Genomic DNA, 22,128 nt, shown 5'->3' on the forward strand with positions numbered 1-22,128 from the left:
CACGAGCCTCAGCATATCTGAGCTTGGATGAGAATTTTAGTTTCCGTGTTGAACAATGTCTAGGATAGATGATCAGTATAACAGACACGACAAACCGCAACCATATCCTGTGTTTTTTTTTACAATGCACTCAAGTTTCGACCAGCCAGTGATTATCTTCAGACTGTCAGTAGATCAAAAAAGATGCAAAAAATCATTGTAGAATCCATACACCATCCAGTGATGAAGAAGAATAAAATCGCTGATTATGGAAGGATAAAAACGCTAAAAAAATTCAAATATCTAGGTGAAATAATGCGAAATAATGCTTTTGACAAAGAAGCGAGAATAAGGAAAAAGGAAGTGGGTTCTGAACTAACAAAAAACATGAGTAACAAGAAATCCTTATGCATAGATGCAAAACGTCGGTACTACAACACTGCCATTTGATCGGAACGCCTTTATGCTTCAGAATGCCTCTCGTTAAATACAGCCTAGTTGCGTGAAATAGAAAAGAAGGAGAGCAAAACAGTCAGAAAAATGTCGGGACCGAAATATGATAATGGGAAATGGAAATTAAGAAGGAACAACGAAGTTCGTGAAAGAAAGGAGGAATATTGGACACAAAGAGGAAGAGAAGACCTATGGACGCCTGAAAAGGCTAGGTGAGAACTAAATAACAAAAAGAATTTGTAAATTTTTTGACAGAAACTCAAAATATCAATAACGTAAATCAGAGAAGTTAAAGCAACCTGTGAGCAATGGAAGTAGCGGAGTAACAAATAGGAAATAAGAGAAAAATTCAGAGCAAAAATAAAAAATTTCAAGGGCTTCCAGAACAAAACAAAGAAAAATACAGACACAATATGGACAGAATAAAGAAGGAAACAACACATGCACAGATTGAGAAACTACACGAAAGAAAGAAAGAGGAAAAAAAAAGAAGTAAAACTATGTATTTTAATTTTGATGCCCTATTTATTTATGTACTCGTAGTGATACAACTTACACGATGAGCTCGTTTCGGCGTTTTGCCATTATCAAACGTATCTGTGAAGATGATGTAATAGGAAATAGAAATTTACAGTCGTACAGAAATATACCCAGAAAACATCCTCAACATACAACAGATTTGAAATATAAAAAATACCTCGAGAATTTTATAGACATTAAAAACAACGGTAAATCATCGCGATAAACACAAACCAATAGAACACTTATCATTTACGTAAAAACACTGACTTTCCAGAAAATAGAAATTCCATTCTAAACATATAGCCGAGCTAAGCCGAAGCTGACAAAATAGTCGTCAAAAATAAATGTACAATATCACGCAAATAAAAAGAAAATATATAAATAACGTGATTACGTCATAAGAAAAAGACAACCCACATGTGCACCACTCACACCAGCAAAGACGTAAGTACAGGCTGCCATATGCAGATATAGACTAACGCAGACGTAAGGAACACTGATATGCCTACTAAACCATGTTCACAGGTGCACTTGATAATGGCAAAACGGGGAAGCAAGATCGTTGCATAACTTACTACTAGTAAATAAATAAATACGGCGACAAAAAACTTGTGCATAAAATGTAGTCACGAAAGCTAAGGAACCACTGGAAAGGAAAGGGTTCAATACAAAAGAAAGAAGTAAGTTATTCCACGTTGTCCTCAGTAGATCAAACCAGTAAAAAAAGTAGCGTGCGTCTTTAAGTGAAATTCTATTTTTCTCTCGTCATTTCATCCATAGTTACTCGACAAATTTTATGTATGATTCCTTGTGTCCTCTTTTTATCTATCGAGAGTCTGCAGATAAATACAGGCCGGTCGAAACCGGTTGTAGCATTTGAAATGTTCTTGTGATTGTGTCGCAAAAATATACAAACAAAATAAAAGTAGATAATGAATCAGTAGCTTAATCTCCGTAGTAAGTATGTAAGGATTTGATGAACGGACGTCCACAGGAACACAAGTGGCGATTGACGGTCTACTGCAAGTCAGCTCATTTGGGGCACTAGCAACGGATTTTTACCAGGTCTGCTCTGCACTGAGACAATTGAACCGTATAGGGCTCAGCAGCCGACGACTGAACATCACCATCCAGTACCTTCACACTACTTTTGGGAACTTCGTGTAGTATTTATAAGTAGAGCCTGATCACTCGTTCACTTGTTCGATTTAGGGCGTTATTCAAAGATTCCGAGGTGTGCAGGTCATCGCTGTAGCGAAGAAAACAGCAAGTAAGTGTGGAAGAGATCACAGCTCGAGCGACAGTACAGGTTTTACAGACGGTAAAGGCAGCCACGGCCGTGAGAAGATTCGCGTAGAAATGGAAATGGCACCTCCGCGATAGAGAGTGTGTGCGCCTAAGAGACGTTGCAGTCGTCGGCGCCGTGCGCGTCGCGCATCTGCTGCTTGGCCTTGCGGCTGGAGCGCCGGATGAGGCTGCGGCTGCGCGGCTTGGCGCGCGCGCCCCCCGGCTCGAGAGACGCCGCCCCGGCCGCCCCCCCGCTGGCCGGGCCCGCCGCCTCCGCGCTGGAGGCGCAGGGCGGCGGCGCCGTGGTGGCCGGGCTGCCGCCGCGCCGGTGCGCCGCCTTGCTGGCGCTCACGTAGGCGCTGGAGCGCCGCTTCAGGCCGCTCGTCACCTCGTCGCCGCTCGCCGGCAGGATGCGCGACAGCGTCAGCAGCGTGCGGAACACGTCGCGCACGTTGTAGTCGTCCCGCGCCGAGCACTCCAGCACCTTGGCCCTGCAACAGCCGCCGCGTCCCCCAACTTACATTTTAAAGCGATCTCTCCACAGAACAAGCTACCTTACAATTCACAAATTGCACCGAAGCGCCAAAGAAACAGGTATAGGTATGCCTATTCAAGAACAGAGATATCTAAACAAGCAGAACACAGCGCTGTGGTCGGCAACGCCTATACAGGGTGGTCCATTGACAGTGACCGGGCCAAATATCTCACGAAATAAGTATCAAACGAAAAAACTACAAGGAACGAAACTCGTCTAGCTTGAAGGGGGAAAGCAGATGGCGCTATGGTTGGCCCGCTAGATGGCGCTGCCATAGGTCAAACGGATATCCTTTTTTAAAATAGGAACCCCCATTTTTTATTACATATTCGTGTAGTACGTAAAGAAATATGAATGTTTTAGTAGAACCACTGTTTTCGCTTTGTGATAGATGGCGCTGTGATAGTCACAAACATATGGCTCACAATTTTAGACGAACAGTTGGTAACAGGTAGGTTTTTCAAAATTAAAATACAGAACGTAGGTACGTTTCAGCATTTTATTTCGGTTCTGATACATGTACCTCTGTGAACTTATCGTTTCTGAGAACGCTTGCTGTTACAGCGTGATTGCCTGTAAATACCACATGCAATAAATGCTCCAAATGATGTCTGTCAACCTCAATGCATTTGGCAATACGTGTAACGACATTCATCTCAACAGCGAGTAGTTCGACTTCCGAAATGTTCGCACATGCATTGACAATGCGCTGACGCATGTTGTCAGGCGTTGTCGGTGGATCACGATAGCAAATGTCCTTCAACTTTCCACAAAGAAATAAATCCGGGGACGTCAGATCCGGTGAACGGACCATGGTATGGTGTTTCGACGACCAATCCACCTGTCATGAAATATGCTATTCAATACCGCTTCAACCGCACGCGAACTATGTGCCGGACATCCATCATGTTGGAGGTACATCATCATTCTGTCATGCAGTGAAACATCTTGTAGTAACATCGGTGGAACATTACGTAGGAAATCAGCATACATTGCACCATTTAGATTGTCATCGATAAAATGGGGGCCAATTATCCTTCCTCCCATAATGCCACACCATACATTTACCCGCCAAGGCCGCTAATGTTCCACTTATCGCAGCCATCGTGGATTTTCCTTTGTCCAATAGTGCATATTATGCCGGTTTACGTTACCGCTGTTGGTGAATGACACTTCGTCGCTAAATAGAACTCGTGCAAAAGATCTGTCATCGTCCCGTAATTTCTCTTGTGCCCAGTGGCAGAACTGTACACGAAGTTCAAAGTCGTCGCCATGTAATTCCTGGTGCATAGAAATATGGTACGGTTGCAATCCATGTTGATACAGCATTCTCAACACCGACGTTTTTGAGATTCCCGATTCTCACGCAATTTGTCTGCTACTGATGTGCGGATTAGCCGCGACAGCAGCTAAAACACCTACTTGGGCATCATCATTTGATGCAGGTAATGGTTGACCTTTCACATGTGGCTGAACACTTCCTGTTTCCTTAAATAACGTAACTATCCGGCGAACGGTCCGGACACTTGGATGATGTCGTCCAGGATACCGAGCAGCATACATAGCACAAGCCCGTTGTGCATTTTGATCACAATAGCCATACATCAACATGATATCGACCTTTTCCGCTATTGGTAAACGGTCCATTTTAACACGGGTAATGTATCACGAAGCAAATACCGTCCGCACTGGCGGAATGTTACTTGATACCACATACTTATACGTTTGTGACTATTACAGCGCCATCTATCACATAGCGAAAAAAGTGGTCCAACTAAAACATTCACATTTCTTTACGTACTACACGAATATGTAATAAAAATAGGGGTTCCAATTAAAAAAAAAAAAAAAAAAAACGTAGTTGATATCCGTTTGACCTTCGGCAGCGCCATCTAGCGGACCAACCATAGCGCCATCTGCTTTCCTCCTTCAAGCTAGCCGAGTTTCTTTCTTTGTAGTTTTTTCGTTTGACGCTTATTTCTTGAGACATTTGGCCCGGTCAAGATCAATGGACCACCATGCATAAGACAACAAGTGTCTGTCGCAGTTGGTAGATCGGTTACTGCTGCTACAACGGTAGGATATCAAGAATTAAGTGACGGTAGAACATCAAATTTCCGTCATCGCTGCGGCTGGAGAAAGATCCTGCAAAAACGGGAACAACGACACTGAAGAAAATCATTCAACGTGACAGAAGTGAAACCCTTCTTGTTGGACCATCAACAAGTGTCAGTGGGCTTTCGGAGCTTAACGCGTCGCCTGGGCCCGTCAACACCGACATTGGACCGTTGATGACTGAGAACATGTTGCCTGGTCGGACGAGTCTTGTTTCAATTGTATCGAGCGGATGGACATGTACAGGTATGGAGACAACCTCAAGAATCCATGGACCCAAAATATCAGCAGGGGACTGTTGAAGCTGGTGGAGGCTCTGTAGTGGTGTGGGGAGTGTGCAGTTGGAGTGATGTGGGACCCTTGATACGTCTAGATACGAATATGACAGGTGACACATACGTAAGTATCGTGTCTCACCACCTCCATCCATTAATGTTCACTGTGCATTCCGACGGACTTTTGTAGCAGGACAATGCGACACCCACACGTCTAACATTGCTACATAGTGGCTCCAGGAACACTCTTCTGAGTTTAAACGCTTCTGCTGGCCACCAAACTCCACAGACAAGAACATTATTGAGCATATCTAGGATGCCTTGCAACGTGCTGTTCAGAAGAGATCTCCACCCCCTCGTACTCTTACGAATTTATGGACAGCCCTGCATGATTCTTGGTGTCAGTTCCATTCAGCACTACTTCAGTCGAGTCCATGCCACGTCGTATTGCGACACTTCTTCGTGCTCGCGGGGTCCCTACACGATATTAGGCGGATGCATCCATTTCTTTTGCTCTTCATTGTAAGTGACAAAATAATGCCAGCCGGTATTTTGTGAGACCTATAAAAAGTCATTTGACTGTACGGTTCACGGCGTTCTTCTAGACAAGTTCAAATAATATAGTACAAGAGATCTTGTTGATAACTGGGTTTATCCCCTCTAACCAAAACAATACAGAGCGTTGCATCAAAAAACTTACAAGGACGTGGTCCAATCCGACATGTGAAACACACCATGAAATTTTTTAGGCAGGAAGAATACGCCGGACGCACAGCAAGTATTTCTTAAAAAAATATTGAAAGTTGACAGATTCTTAGCTCACCTCGCGGCTGGAAAAATGTACACCCCTACAGGAACAATAGCGGGCTGCACATGTGCAACAAGGCAGACAACATACCCTTGGCCGACGGCGCGTCGGTAAACAGCTAACACGATTCATGATTTGGAAAGAAGATTTCAGTTTCTCTGAAACACTTTTCCGTAGTTTCTGTTCGCTCAAGTTAGCAACTGGTTTAACATCCATAACAAATGCGAGTTGCTTTAGTAGTATCGTAAGTGTTAACAACAGAAATAAAACTTTCATTGTCAAAACGCTTGATGTTAACCAGTGTGCAGACTTTTGCTTTGTAAAATCTGACCGTGAGCTATATAAACTGAAAAACTTTAGACAAAATAATAAAAGTGCTCCAAAATGAAACTCGCCAAATTGTGACAGGAAAACAATGGTATCTGAAAGATTTGCTATAGAGCTGCTCGTGAGAGGCAATGAACCGTTACCGATGGAGACCTACGAGACTAGGCTCTCTGAATAGTGAGATCAACATTGCTCATTTCAAGACTTCTTCGACCTGATTAAGCAGATTCAAGAAATAATACAGTATAGAAAGTCTCACAACTACACACTTTACTTAAAGTAAATGTGTAGAAGTGGCGCCGTTAATTCGTAGCTGAGGTATAGATGAAACTTCATGTTATTCCAAAATCTGCTGTTTTTAATGCCGATTAGTAACGCTTCGTGAAAGAACTACGAGCAAACTATACTTCACCATTTCGAAATGAAAAAAGACAGAATCTGTTGTGCAACCAGTTAATGCTATGACGCATTGGTATACAGCAATGTCAGTGATAAGTATGAGTGGATTACAGTTTCAACAACTTTATATCTGTCTACAAGGACCTCACGGAATATTTGGACCAAAAATAAAAAGAGGATTATTTAGTGGCAGAAGTCTTATATCCGATGTATTAAAATCTGGAAAAACATGAATGAATAATTTTTAACATTTTATTCGAAACCGTTTTTAATCAATTGTAGCAATTAATTCACTGGTTTTGCTGGGCTATTGGCCTGGACATAATGTCACCTCTGTTTTTGAGGAAGACGGCGAGAAGACTGCCGATATAATTTAGATTCCATCCGCAACAACTAGTGCGTGACAGTCTCTCGATGAAGAATATTTTCGACTGTGGAACGTATTTTTGTGAAAACTATTGAACAATACAATTTTTGATAGCTCCATGTCATTTCAAGTTTATCAGTGAAACAGCATTCTTAAATTTCTATCATCTGAGCACTATTAGTTTGCATCATGTCTTTGAATTTCATTAAGTATGCCTGGTATGCAGCACAACAATGAGAGCAAGACCAGCACCGTTTCTTACTCCACCGCAATTCTGTCTAAATAAAACGAGTAACAACTTTGAAGTGCCTGAATGCATGAATTTTTCTTTCGTCAGGTGTGCCTGGTGTAAGGTAAATGTTTGTTTTCGTTAATCAAATGACAGCTCGCTTTATTGTGACGACTATTAGGAATAAACAAGACACTGTTTCATTGTTAGTAAACTATGCAGTATTCAAAATTATCATAGATCTGCACTACAGCAATTGATGTTGAATGGTGTATGTGTAAGAAATATTCCTTTTCATAAGATTAAAGTCCCAATTGATGGAAGTCATCTGCAATGTAACACTAAATGTGGTTTTGAGTTGTTCTCCTCTGCTAGTTACCTTTGTAAGAACTACATCTGCAACAGTTTATCTGCTACTATGAACTGCCTCTTACTCAAAAAAATTAATGATACATGACATTTTTATGTGGTTTAGGTGCTCTGTATTCGTGTGTCACTCTGGATATTTGCGCTACACGGTGCTACACTCTCTTATGCCCTCTGTTGCTCTCTAGGCAGGAAGGACTGTACAAACTGCTGTCATAAGCAATTCCTCGCGCAGCGAAAACGAAAAACTTCAACAATTTAAAAAAAAAAAAAATACTTGCAACACGTTTTAGCAGCTACATTTTTACAGTGCATTTCTTTCGTTGTATCCTTCCGGCATAAAACAAGCAGGGTGAGTTTCGACAAGTCGGACTGGAGCATTCCATGGTCGGGTATTGTACACAAAGAGAAAGCGTCTTCAGCATAGGAAATAATCACTTCAGGTGGAGATATAAGAAGGTGAGTGGGGCCAGGTGAAGGGATAGGCGAATCTATATAACTGAATTACCTGATAATAATGGTTATGGAAGTACCTGATACAGGTTTCTTACTGTAACATGTGACACATGCAATTCCATATACGCAATTTGAGTTTATTTTAACATACAATACATGCCTCGTACGATGTGGGCGATATATTTATTTCTCAATTCATTGATATATATTCATTTCTTCAGTTTGTAATAAATAAAAGTGTTTATACTGAGCGGCAGTAAAGCGTACTATGCGTTATTTGTAGATCATAGGCTATGAATTATTCAAGTTCTTATCCCACCTGAGTTTATCATAATGTTAACATTCATTATACAGTGTACAGCTTGCTGATAACATAGTAATTGCTTCATATAGAAAAATTTTATTTAAAGAACTATTCAAAATTTATGAATCGCTAAAACCACATTCGGTTTAAAATTTGACCCTATGACTATCTGTTTGTTTTGGGCTTAACAACTTATCTGAAAGCAATAAATAACGTTATAAACAGCCGACCAGTTGCAATGGATGAAGAATTCTTTACCTATGTTTCGACAAATCTGCAAGATCTATGTACTATTTTATATTTACGTGACAAACCCTAATCCTAGGGCTATATTTCATTTTTGACAAATGGATCTATGCCGACATTTGTAAAAACGGCGATGGTACATTAGTCCTTACTAATGTAAAATTGCCACCTTCTGAAGAAGACAAATTTATATTTGTCGAAACCTAGGTAAAGAATTCTTTATCCATTGCAACTGGTCGACTGTTTATAATTTTATTACGTGGAACCCGGTGCTGTTGTGCAGCTATGTTTAAAATATACCTGAAAGCACTTATTCTCCATTACAAATATTCTACTTTTTCCCAAAACTTAGAAACTTATCATAATTATCGTGTTCTACAACGTCTGAATTTTAAAGCCTTTTCCAGAACCCAGTATTACTGGTGATTATATAGCGGCATGATGGTTGCTTGCAACACGCGAACGCTTTCCATACCGTATATCTGTACACATTTCCTTTCTCATAGGGTCCTCACTGCATGCTTAATAATTCGTAACATCAAACTACGCTACCATTTTTTCGGATTGCAAGTTGTCACTATAAAAGCTGTTATTAACATCACGAAAAGCACACTGTATCAATATATCTAGTGGTCAGCGTTTACATGCAAATACATCAAAAACAGTTTGTCTGAAATGTTACTTTTAAAAAGATCAGTCTGTAATATAAATATTGGTTTATTGCAAGAATAAAAAGTCTTGCATATTTAATTTTCTTCAGAATGGTGTAAGTAACTTATAAAAGGACATTGAGATGGATTCATTTGAATTTGACACACCAGGGGGCACAGCTTTGTAATGTTGTTCTGGCTTTCATTTCCAGGTGCACAATATACTATGATAAGAAATATATGTATTTTAGATGTCTGCTACAGTTTTATTGATGAGACCATGGTTTATTAACATATATTTCTAAAAAGCACAATTCTATTGGTACGTAAGCAATTCGAAAATGCTTACAATTCCAAGAGCGTAGTCCATATTTTCGTGCACTAAGTTTTTATAGCAATGTATTTTTAGTTCTCTAATTCTGTATTTTATTTAATACAAATCTCTGTACGTCCTATTGTCTTCTTCTATACAAACAAGTACTCTCTAGCGCTAATGTATTGAATAAAGAGAGAGCTGATGACGTCCACCACAACCCTGGAGCTTAGCTGCGTAGGTTTTAGTAAGCCGGTGTCTCAGTTTGAATCTTACCTGCTACTTGGCATGCTCTTCACTGTAAACACCTACATTTGAAGTTTTATTTTGTGCATGATTAAGTGAGCCCGCTGAACTTAGTCTTGGTATGTATTTTACCTTGCAAAAAATCCATGTTCTCTATAATAAGTTGACGCACATTTTTGTGCATTGATAATTTTGGTTTGACGTCGTGTGTTTTTATTTTATTTTAGCACTGAAGATGATCCCCCTGTCACTGAAACCGATATACAGTAATAAACAAAGGTTTCAAATTTATGCGACCATTGCTGAAGTTTTCCTTCTTTGCAATACCAAATAGGACTAACAGAGGTTATTGAACGTATACAGAAAAGGGCAGCACGAATGGCCACAGAATTGTTTGATCTGTGGGAGAGTGTCGCTAAGATGCGGAAGAAACCGAACTGGAAGACTGTTGCAGATAGACATAAACTATCCAGAGAAAGTCTGCTAACAAAGTTTGGAGAACCGGCTTTAAATTATTCTAGGAATATACTACTGACCCTACGTATCGCTCACGTAAGGATCGTGAGGACAAGATTAGAATAATTACAGCACGTACAGAGCCAGTCAAACGACCATTCTTTCCGCGTCGCGCTCCGAGAGTGAATGGAATGAGAATGAATACTAACAACTTGTAGAATGGGACGTACCCTCTGCCATGCGCTTCATGGAAGTTTGCGGAATATAGACGTAGATGTAGTCATGAACACAGCTTTAACGGTACTACAGTTGCGCAAAGTTTGCACCATCAGATGCCACAGATGCCTGATACTGACGGAGCATTGACTGCCTTGGCACGCTTCGATTGTAGCAGCTTAGCAGGCGATTCTTGCCTTCAGACTCCACAGGATCGCGTACATGAGAGATTCCATGACTATCCAAGAAAGAAATCCGGGCTCGATTAATCCGGTGAGGGAAGGGGCCAGGGAAGCGGTCTAAAACGTCCAGTCCATCGATGGTGGAATGAGCTGCTCAGATGTCTACGAACAGCCAGTTCAAAATGAGCTGCGGCCCCATCACGTTGGGGCGAAGTGGAGCTCCTCGCATTTTTTTTGAGCGTGTTACAGCTAGCCAGGTAGAACATGTTCCAGAAAGGTCTGATAATAATTCGCGGCAGTCAAGCGATATGGTGAAACTTGCGGGCCGACTAAGCAGTCGCCTACCATGCCGACCCACATACTAACTGTGAAGCGAAGTTGTGCCACGTAGTGTTACACACCATTGGGGTTTTCTGGTGCACATAAATGCTCATTGTGGTTATTATATACGCCGTCCCTAGTGCATGTGGCCTCATTAGCGTTCTACACATCAGCTGGGAAATGCACATCGGCCACTTTCTTGCAGAAACCATTATGCGAAACGCACACGTGCATGATGGTCGTCGGGGAGTAACACCTGCACCATTTGTAGATGAATTCTTAAATCCGCCCCAACAGCACATATCCCAGTGCTTGGCTTAGCCTCCATTGCGTGCAACACCTTTCTTCCCTAACGACCAAATACACCGATCGTGGCCTGCCCTCACTAGCACTGTCACTTCTAAATGACCTGTACTCGCATTAATTTAGATCCTGACATGCAAAACAAGATGTGGCGCAGTTATTGCCTGTCTGGTAAGTATTCTCGACAAATGCGTACAGCGGCTCATTCATTGCAATCAGCTGTTCCATACATTATGTGCAGCCTGCAAGCTCACCGTTCATGTACCATTCCATGGTCCTCGTACGCTGGCTAGCGCTCGAATGAAGAAATCATCTCGTGCCCCACCAGTAACCTCATGTGCAGCACCACCTAGCGGCGTTACCCTCCAGTACTCTCGTGTACAGCACCACGTGGTAGGATGCGACTACGTTTGCATCCAGAAATTACTTTGCAATTCTTATGATGCGCCACACCTCACCTAGAAGTGTGTCACAACCTATTTGGGAGACCTTGTACACATTCGTGGTGAATATGCTGTTGACACTCCCGTCTTTCAAGGCGGCAGTAGCGGTGTTCACAGTTCTGCGCGTTTACATTCCTGGTTTTAACAACACGTAAGCACTAATTCAGTAAATGTTAATCTCGCAGAAAAAAGTGTACAGCTATTTGGAATAATGGATGACACGTAGCAGGCAACATGCCCGCAATATGGTAGCTCTACAGGATCCAGTTAGTGGCTTCAGATGGATATGGAACACCTGAAGAAAGTTGTGGGCTCTCTTCATCGCTCATGCGAGAGCATTATCGAGGCGGCCGGCCGGGGTGGCCGAGCGGTTCTAGGCGCTACAGTCTGGGACCGCACGACCACTACGGTCACAGGTTCGAATCCTGCCTCGGGTATGGATGTGTGTGATGTCCTTAGGTTAGTTAGGTTTAATTAGTTCTAAGTTCTAGGGGACTGATGACCTCAGAAGTTAAGTCCCATAGTGCTCAGAGCCATTATCGAGGCTACAGGCAGTGTTACACGCTATTTGCGTGATGTATGCTAGAGAAGAGTGACTTTGTTGTCAGGTGTGCTTATGTTTATTAATTAAATATATAAACAGAGTAACAGTTCCAAGATAGTCCTACATATTTGTCGACATATGACGAAGAAGGTGAAATTACCGTAATTAATATTCAGTGCCAGGGTGAAGCTCCAAGCTCTTTGTTGGCAAGCCAGCCAGATCCAACTGTTCCCGGCTCAGAGCTTCAGTCCATGTGAACACATACTCTACTTTTCCAGAGAGAGAGAGAGAGAGAGAGAGAGAGAGAGAGAGAGAGAGAGACCAATATGCGCTCGATGGAGTTTTAAAACTACCATATGCTGCTGTAGACTGTCGTAGGTAAGCTAGACTGTCTTAAATAAGCTTAGAATTCAGTTGTTTTCTAGTAGACTTGGCCAGTTAAGATCGTAACCGCATTACCTGTAGATTGGGTCTGTTGCATACCGACCAGCCGTTCCATTTCAATCGCTTTGTTAGCACTATGTTATCGCTACAGTTCCCTAGAGACAAGAAGCGGTGAGCCACTTAGAAACTGAGTAGGTATTGTACGTACAGGGTGTTTGGAAATTCCAATTAAAAACTTCTAGGACTTGTAGAGGGTGTGATTACATAATACTTTGAATGGGAACCCATGCTCAGGAATGTATTGTTACCATTCAACCACATTTCAGTTCAGATGTTTAACTCACCCACTTCTGCTGTAGGAATTCAATTAGACGTGACACAGTACAATTATTAGATAGCAATTCAAAAAAGAAACATATTTGAAACTTTCTGACAGATTAACACAGTGTGCCGGACCGAGACTCGAACTCGGGACCTTTGCCTTTCGCGGGCAAGTGCTCTATCAACTGAGCTACCCAAGTACGACTCACGCCCCGTCCTCACAGCTTTACTTCTGCCAGTACCTCGTCTCCTGCCTTCCAAACTTTACAGAAGCTCTCTTGCGGACCTTGCAGAAGTAGCACTCCTGAAAGAAAGCATATTGCGGAGACATGGCTTAGTCACAGCCTGGGGGATGTTTCCAGAATGAGATTTTCACTCTGCAGCGGCTAAGCCATGTCTCCGCAATATCTTTTCTTTCAGGAGTGCTAGTTCTGCATGGTTCGCAGGAGAGCTTCTGTAAAGTTTGGAAGGCAGGGGACGAGGTACCGGCAGAAGTAAAACTGTGAGGACGGGGCGTGAGTCGTGCTTGGGTAGCTCAGTTTCCGAAATATTGAAAGTGGGAATTAATGTTATTACTCTCCCACCATAGAAAGGGGGCCTAGGGCTAATAGATATTGAAATTAAATGCAAGGCTCTTCTTATACGGAGAACTATTCAGCAGTTTCAAGACTACCCAGACAGCGCCCTCCATATGGCCCTACGGATGTATACACCTACTAATATGGCAATACTGATAAACCTGGGGTAAACCCACTACAAAGCCAACCACATGAAGATGTTTCTGCTAGAAGTTGGTTACCTCCGAGCGAAACTGAGCGCACCTCTACAGGACCTTACAACCGCCCAACTATACCGGATAATGAATACTAGTGGAAGAGTAAACCGCATGGAAACGAAATATCCCCTACGGGATTGGGCTCAAATCTGGAAGAACATCCACAACAAAGTGCTCGGAACAAATATCAGATCAACGTGGTATAAAGTGGTTAATGAGACCATACCTACGAAAGAAAAATTACACAGAATACGACTGTCGGCAACTGACAGATGTGGGGAGTGTGCCCTCATAGACAACTTGCAACACAGATGTGTCTACGGAGAAAATAAATTGGTCTGGGAATGGTGCAGAATGAACCTTGCCTCTATCTGCAGGACAGCTAGACAGACAATCTCCATCACATCGGTGTTGCAACCTGATGGCACTTACTATCCCATCACGAAGAAAAATATATGGACATGGCTGACAGGACATACTCTGCATTACCTAATTCAAGCCGAAGATGCGCCATCTTATCAGGGCTACAGAGTATATCTAGCCACACAAGCACAACTGCTGATGAAGGATGACAAATACAGACAAAAGTTCGCGAACTATATACCAGCATTGAGAATAACGACACTATGAACGACAAAGACGATGAAAAAAAACGAACAAGGAACGACGAAGTAGACGTATGCACTGCGTCCGACTGTTAATAACGTTGATCTATTACTTAAAGTAAACAGTATATATATCAAAATTGAAATTGTCAAAGTTTAACTGGGGTTTTATTCGAAAATTGATGATTTGTAACGTGAAAGAGAGGGATGTTACAGTAAAAATAAAAAAGAATCCAAATGTATCATTTAACGGCAAAAAACGCAATTTCCTCAAAAGAAAGTAAAATAAAAAGCGCAAAACAAAAACATAACAAATACCAATATTTCATTGAGCTTATGTAAAACACCATTCTGTTATTCATAGACAATTTTCACACTCAGCAGTAATAACAGGGTTCCCTTGCCATTGCTCATGACGAAGAACGTTCTATTGAATACAAAATAATAGTCATTATACAGATTTTGTTTGTTTGCAACTGTATACTGTACTTGTATGAAAAGTAATTGCTTCGGTTAAATAAAGGCGCAGAAGTTACGCGATCAACTAATTCTTATACCTTATAAAAAGCAAATTATATTCTGTATGGATATAGGTACTATATAATGCAAATTATATTCTATAAGGCAGTGACTACACTAAACGAATTGTGGTTCTTACTATGCGCAAACAAACAAAAAATGGTTGCCGTCAGTTTCTCTCACATACATTCATTTAAATTTCTTTTGCTATCGATGCTACCAATACTATCGCTAATCCTACCATTTACTATGTTATTTATGTTTTGTACCAAAACTACCAACCGTAATTTTGATGGAACACAACTCTGGTGTTGGCTAAAGCCTTCGGCACACTAACGGTGCTCTCGTACATCAATGTTGAGCGTGCCGATTTCACCGTGCTGCTGAACTCTAAGAAATGATGCAACTTTTGCATACGGTACGTTTGCTTCAACGTGGCGTACGCAGTGACAGAGTGTCAAGCGGCAGTTGGCTGTATCTGGCTCACGTATCACACTGTTTACGAAATGGACGGGAGTAATATTCCAACATTACCTCTACTGAGACGCACGTTTCCTGCCTTTTCCATATGCTAGTTATGTTGTTCTGCTTGTAGTACACATAAATAAAACCTTTAACATCAATGAACATGTTATAAGGCAAAAAGGAAAGTATCATGTCCAGCCAGTGAGGGCATTGGCCTATAAAAGTTCCATTACAAATAGTGCGATACAAATTTACAGTAGTTCTCCACATAACACAAAAATTATTTCACCGTTCTCACTTTTTAGTAAAACCCAAAGGTCATTCTTAACTGCTCACTGTTCCTATTCAGTAGCAGGATCATTACAACATGTGAAATAGAAGACTCAAAACCAGAAAAGAGCAAAATATATTGCTGCAAGTAGTGCAAGTTGTCTTGTAGATAAAGTCAGTCGAACAAATTCAATCCCCAGAGAGAGCGCACTTATATTTACATAACAGCAGGTATTATAAAATATACTTATGTAAATTAATTAGAAATTATTGAAACCTATTGGAAAACGTGAAGGTGAGTAAAAAAATACTTAGATTTCGTGACACGCAATAAGCCACACATTTACCTTACAACTCTGCGTATCAATTCATTACATTACCCCGACCATGAGTGAAGTAAGACCATATTTTGGATCTTATTGTCTCCAGAAAGCTCTAATTATATGTATGTCATTACTGATTTTTAAAATAAAACAAATTTTACCAAGAACAGAGCGTTTTTAATGGGTCCGTTAAGTGTCATTGCCTTGAAATTACAATAATTCTGTAACCACTAATATGACGTTTCTCGTAATTTTATTACAACAACTCACACAATTAACGACGGGCTTTGGAGAGATCCTCAATTTGCTGGTGCTTGGAAACGGCTTATATACATATAAAACCCACCAAATATGGGCTTTAACTAAAAACCATTACGGTGTCTCTCGACTCTGTACTGGAGAGAGACGGGGTTTACGTGACGTAGGTGGCGTTCTTCCATCCAATTGGTCTACGTTCAAACACACGTTCAGAATATCTTACATGCCTAGACATTGGTTGCTCTGCACATTCGGAAAGACTTCCCAAAGTGCTTTTTTCACGCTATGACGTCAGATTTCGGCACGCTCAATGTTCACATTCGAATCCACAGTACGTGTGCCGACGGCTGAACCTGCAGCTTATCTGCGTGTAGCAGAACGCGTGAAGAATTCGAAAATGGTATCGTCCGAGGCAAGAGGTTTGCTCTGAGACCTCTTGGAAGAACTTTCCCAGCAACAGGTGACGATCGTTATTTGAGTCTCAGTCCGACGCGTAGCACTAATCTGTCTCAAAATAGCACTTACTCTGCAGTTTGAAAGTTTCGCTTTCGAGTGGGGTGTTGCATATATAAAATTATGGTTAAGGACTGCCACTATTGTAGTTTAATGGAAAGAAAGATGTTTCCTCTGAATGAAGATATTCTCTTGCCTGACAAAGGAAATGACAGAGAAATCCATTTTGCGTATGATATAAATTCAAAACTTCGTTACTGACACATACAAATGTCGATTGTACGATGGCGTGCTGGAAAGTAAAAAAATGTTCAAATGTGTGTGAAATCTTATGGGACTTAACTGCTAAGGTCATCAGTCCCTAAGCTTACACACTACTTAAGTTATCGTAGACCGCTCGGCTAATCACGCGCGACGCTGGGAAGTAATGCGTCCGAATTTTTTTATGTGAAAACTCTAAGATTTTTAAATAAAACAAATTTTATTACCATTATGCTTCTTTATTCTTCGTGTCTACACATTTATTTCTCAACATAGTCAGCCTGGTGACGAACACATTTCTGCCAACGAGAGACTAGTCTGTTGAGGCCGTCGCTTTGGGATGTTTGACTTTTTGGACAGAACCACAACCTGTCATGTCCTTGGAGGTGTTCTTTAAATTTTGGAAACAGACATGAAAATCGTATGGGGCGAAGTCGGGACAATACGGGGAATGATCGATGACAGTAAATCAAAGGCGTCTAATTGTTGTAGATGTCGCAGCGCTGTAGAATGGCATTGTCAAGCTAAAGGACAGGGTCGTCCATGCGTGGGCGATTTCATGGCATTCGAAACTCGATTACAGTACGCTGTTACGTTACAGAGAGGGCTGCAAATATGTAGACACGAAGAATAAAGATACAGAATGCAAATGACGTTTGTTTTATTTAAAAAGATTTGGGAGTTTTCGCACTGAAAATTCGGAGGCTTTACTTTTCAGCACGCCCTCGTATGTACATACCAGAGAAGACGCCTACTAGCCGGCCGGCGTGGCCGAGAGGTTAAAGACGCTACAGTCTGGAACCGCACGACCGCTACGGTCGCAGGTTCGAATCCTGCCTCGGGCATGGCTGTGTGTGATGTCCTTAGGTTAGTTGGGTTTAAGTAGTTCTAAGTTCTAGGGGACTTATGACCACAGCAGTTGAGTCCCATAGTGCTCAGAGCCATTTGAACCAAGACGCCTACTAACACAGACTACAATCTATTAGATTTCTAGCCTGTATGTAATTCCAATGGAAAGTTTATTTTCAGTGTAGAGAACATATACTTCTGACAGTTGCACATTATTCTCCATAAAATTGTGGGTCGTTTGATACCAAGCTCTCTAGATACATTTGCATGTACGGACGTCATTTGTTGAATACAAATTACGATTTCCGAATTCTGTTTTGCATTTAACCTAAATTTTCCTACTATTAATTGGAAGACATAATGACGCAGTAATCACTGTAACGTAATGAACTAGGTGGCGTATTGCTTCATTAAGGCATTTCATCACACCTGCATTACAATTTGTATGTGGCTCATTACAGCGCTGTGACTAAATCGCACATCAGAGGAAGCTTGCTACTATAAACGATGCAACGTGCCATAATATGTCAATATATGCAATCGAATGCAGTAAAATGCTGCAAGGTAACGAATTAGCGGGTGTGGTTGGGGCCACGTGGCCAACCGGCCGTGGCGCCGAGATGTCAGAAACGAGTCACCAGGATGTGCATGTCCATCTTTTCAAAGATGGTTGCGGGACTAGGCTGTTCGATAAAAGGTGTCAAATTAAACGCCTTCCACCCGTCTAGTTTCCAAACTTATTTTATTTTGCTACTAGCTTCGGCGATTTACTGCGCCATCTTCAGGTCCCTGACCGACGTGTAGGAAGATTCCACCTCTGTTCTGATCAAAACATGGACCAGCAATACTGGTATTAGTAGATTTCTGTTCGCTACAGTAAGCCAGCAATACTGGTCTGGGTCTTAACAGGACAGACAAACAATCGGATAACAAAAGACAAAATTTTTTTGCGTAATATAATTACAGATTAACAATTTTCGGACTTTTTCCTGTACTCCTACTGTGAAACCTTGCTTTTCACCAAATTTCTTGACTCTCGTTCAACGGGAAGTGCCCACAGGTTTTGATGAGTGAGTTTGCGAGGGTCAAAATATATGACATGGGAAGCCGTATCATTTGATTGCATTAACTTAACGGTTATTTTTTTACACTGCCAAGGGACCGTAGATATTATTATGTGACATGGATTTGAACTTGATAAGTCAACCTGTTCCTGGTTCAAAAATGGTTCAAATGGCTCTGAGCACTATGGGACTTAACATCTGTGGTCATCAGTCCCCTAGAACTTAGAACTACTTAAACTTAACTAACCTAAGGACATCACACACATCCATGCCCGAGGCAGGATTCGAACCTGCGACCGTAGCGGTCACGCGGTTCCAGACTGAAGCGCCTAGAACCGCACGGTCACACCGGCCGGCAACCTGTTTCTGAAAAAGGAGTCTTAACAGAAGGACAGATAGATAATCGATAAACGAATGACTAGAACATACTTTTTCGTGTGATATAAATACAGATTGACAATAACCGGCTTTATTACTTTACTTCTGCTGTAAAGCTTTGTTTCTTGAAAAAATTCGCGAGTCTAGGTCAACGGAAGCACCCTACAGATTTTGATGAGTGAGTTTGCAAGTATCAGAATATGTGACATAAATGACTGTACCTTTTGGTTGCAGTGATTTAGAAGCTTACATTTATTACATTGTCAAGGAATTATACGCTTCAGTGTGCGACATAAGTTTTCAACTTGATACGTATACCCCTTCCTGAGAAAAAGAGTTTTTGACAGTCCGACAGACAGACAGGCGGATAACAACGTGATCCTATAAAGGTTCCATTTTTACCGACTGACGCGCGGAATCCTAAAAAAGAACAAATGCACGGCCTTAACGAAGGGAAGCCTAAGTCTCGAGTAAAAATTAATTAAACAACACAGATTGAGTACAAAGAAAACAAGCCTTGTTAATGGTAAGGTATATGGCATTCGCCTACAGGCGAAATTGAATAGCGGGAGGGAATACGACCGCACGTCAGCAAAAGACTGTGAGTCACGAGTTCTCTCCGACAGAAGTCTTAACGAGACCTGGACGTGCCCAGGCGCGGCACCACTCGCACTGGGTATTGTGTTCCATGGAAGTACGGTGGCATCCATGGATGAGTAAATTCGGCTTAGCAGTGCGTAGATTTATTCGTTAAGATTTAAACTATTTATAGGATGATTTTGCCAGTGTTGTTCTTCAGTTATTGTAATTACGCGATCTAGTCACGTTAATGTGACCACCCTCCAGAAGCCTGCATAACCACCTTCTGCAATGTGGACCGCTGCAAGCCGTGCAGGAAGAGTGTCTGTGATGCTCTGGAAGGTATCGACAGGGATGTGGAGCCATGCCGACTACCGCGCTGTGGCCGGGTGCGCTAGGTTTCTAGGATGAGGCTCCACGGTGCGAACAGCCCGCTTAATGTGGTTCCACAGATTCAAAATTGGGCATAAATTCGGGAAGCTTGGTGGCCAGGGAAGTACTATTAACTCATCCAGGCGCTCTTCGAACCGTGCTGGTACACGGCGAGATGCGTGCCACGTTGCTTTGTCCTTCTGGTAGATGCCATCCTGCAGAGGAAAAACAATCGGCTTGTCTACATCTACGTCTACATTCATACTCCGCAAGCCACCCAACGGTGTGTGGAGGAGGGCACTTTACGTGCCACTGTCATTACCTCCTTTTCCTGTTCCAGTCGCGTATGGTTCGCGGCAAGAACGACTGCCGGAAAGCCTCCGTGCGCGCTCGAATCTCTCTAATTTTACATTCGTGATCTCCTCGGGAGGTATAAGTGGGGGGACGCAATATATTCGATACCTCATCCAGAAACGCATCCTCTCGAAACCTGGACAGCAAGCTACACCGCGATGCAGAGCGCCTCTCTTGCAGAGTCTGCCACTTGAATTTGCTAAACATCTCCGTAACGCTATCATGCTTACCAAATAACCATGTGACGAAACGCGCCGCTCTTCTTTGGATCTTCTCTATCTCCTCTGTCAACCCGACCTGGTACAGATCCCACACTGATGAGCAATACTCAAGTATAGGTCGAACGAGTGTTTTGTATGCTACCTCCTTTGTTGATGGACTACATTTTCTAGGGACTCCCCCAATGAATCTCAACCTGGCACCCGCATTATCAACAATTAATTTTATATGATCATTCCAATTCAAATCGTTCCGTACGCATACTGCCAGATATTTTACAGAAGTAACTGCTACCAGTGTTTGTTCCGCTACATACAATTATACAATAAAGGATCCTTCTTTCTATGTATTCGCAATACACTAGATTTGTCTATATTAAGGGTCAGTTGCCACTACCTGCACCAAGTGCCTATCAGCTGCAGATCTTCCTGCATTTCGCTGCAATTTTCTAATGCTGCAACTTCTCTGTATACTACAGCATCATCCGCGAAAAGCCGCATGGAATTTTCGACACTATCTACTAGGTCATTTATATATATCGTGAAAAGCAATGGCCCCATAACACTCCCCTGTAGCACGCCAAAGGTTACATTGAGAACAACATGCTACGTTCTGTTTGCTAAAACCTCTTCAATCCATCCATACAGCTGGTCTGATATTCCGTAGGCTCTTACTTTGTTTATCAGGCGACAGTGCGGAACTGCATCGAACGCCTTCCGGAAGTCAAGGAAAATGGCATCTACCTGGGAGCCTGTATCTAATATTTTCTGGGTCTCATGAAGAAGTAAAGCGTGTTGGGTCTCACACGATCGCTGTTTCCGGAATCCATGTTGATTCCTTCAGAATATATTCTGGGTTTCCAGAAATGACACGATACGCGAGCAAAAAACATTTTCTAAAATTCTACAACAGATCGATGTCAGGGATATAGGCCTATAGTTTTGTGTATCTGCTCGACGACCCTTCTTGAAAACTGGGGCTACCTGTGTTCTTTTCCAATCATTTGGAAACTTCCGTTCCTCTAGAGACTTGCGGTACACGGCTGTTAGAAGAGGGGGCAAGTTCTTTCGCGTACTCTGTGTAGAATCGAATTTACGCGTGTCATCCTCTGTTTCAATGCCGTCATCATCCCAGAGTGTCTGGATATGCTGTTTCGATTCACTTACTGATTTAAGGTAAGACCAGAATTTCCTAGGATTTTCTGTCAAATCGGTACATAGAATTTTACTTTCGAATTCACTGAACGCTTCACGCATAGCCCTCCATACGCTAACTTTGACATCGTTTAGCTTCTATTTGTCTGAGAGGTTTTGGCTGCGTTTAAACTTGCAGTGAAG

The 22,128-nt window shown here is 42.0% G+C and overlaps 1 protein-coding gene across 1 annotated transcript in view; it reads right to left on the bottom strand.

Moving 5' to 3' along the window:
• Positions 1 to 2,350: 2,350 nt before the first annotated feature.
• The window catches only part of LOC124605756 (GTP-binding protein Di-Ras1), a 61,285-nt gene continuing 41,507 nt past the window's right edge, over positions 2,351 to 22,128 (bottom strand). Inside the window, exon 3 of the mRNA XM_047137642.1 lies at positions 2,351 to 2,732. Within this exon, the coding sequence (XP_046993598.1) occupies positions 2,351 to 2,732 (382 nt within the window). The remainder of the gene's footprint in view (positions 2,733 to 22,128) is intronic.

This window comes from Schistocerca americana, chromosome 3, assembly GCF_021461395.2.
Source record: "Schistocerca americana isolate TAMUIC-IGC-003095 chromosome 3, iqSchAmer2.1, whole genome shotgun sequence".
In the NCBI taxonomy this organism is placed as follows: domain Eukaryota; kingdom Metazoa; phylum Arthropoda; class Insecta; order Orthoptera; family Acrididae; genus Schistocerca; species Schistocerca americana.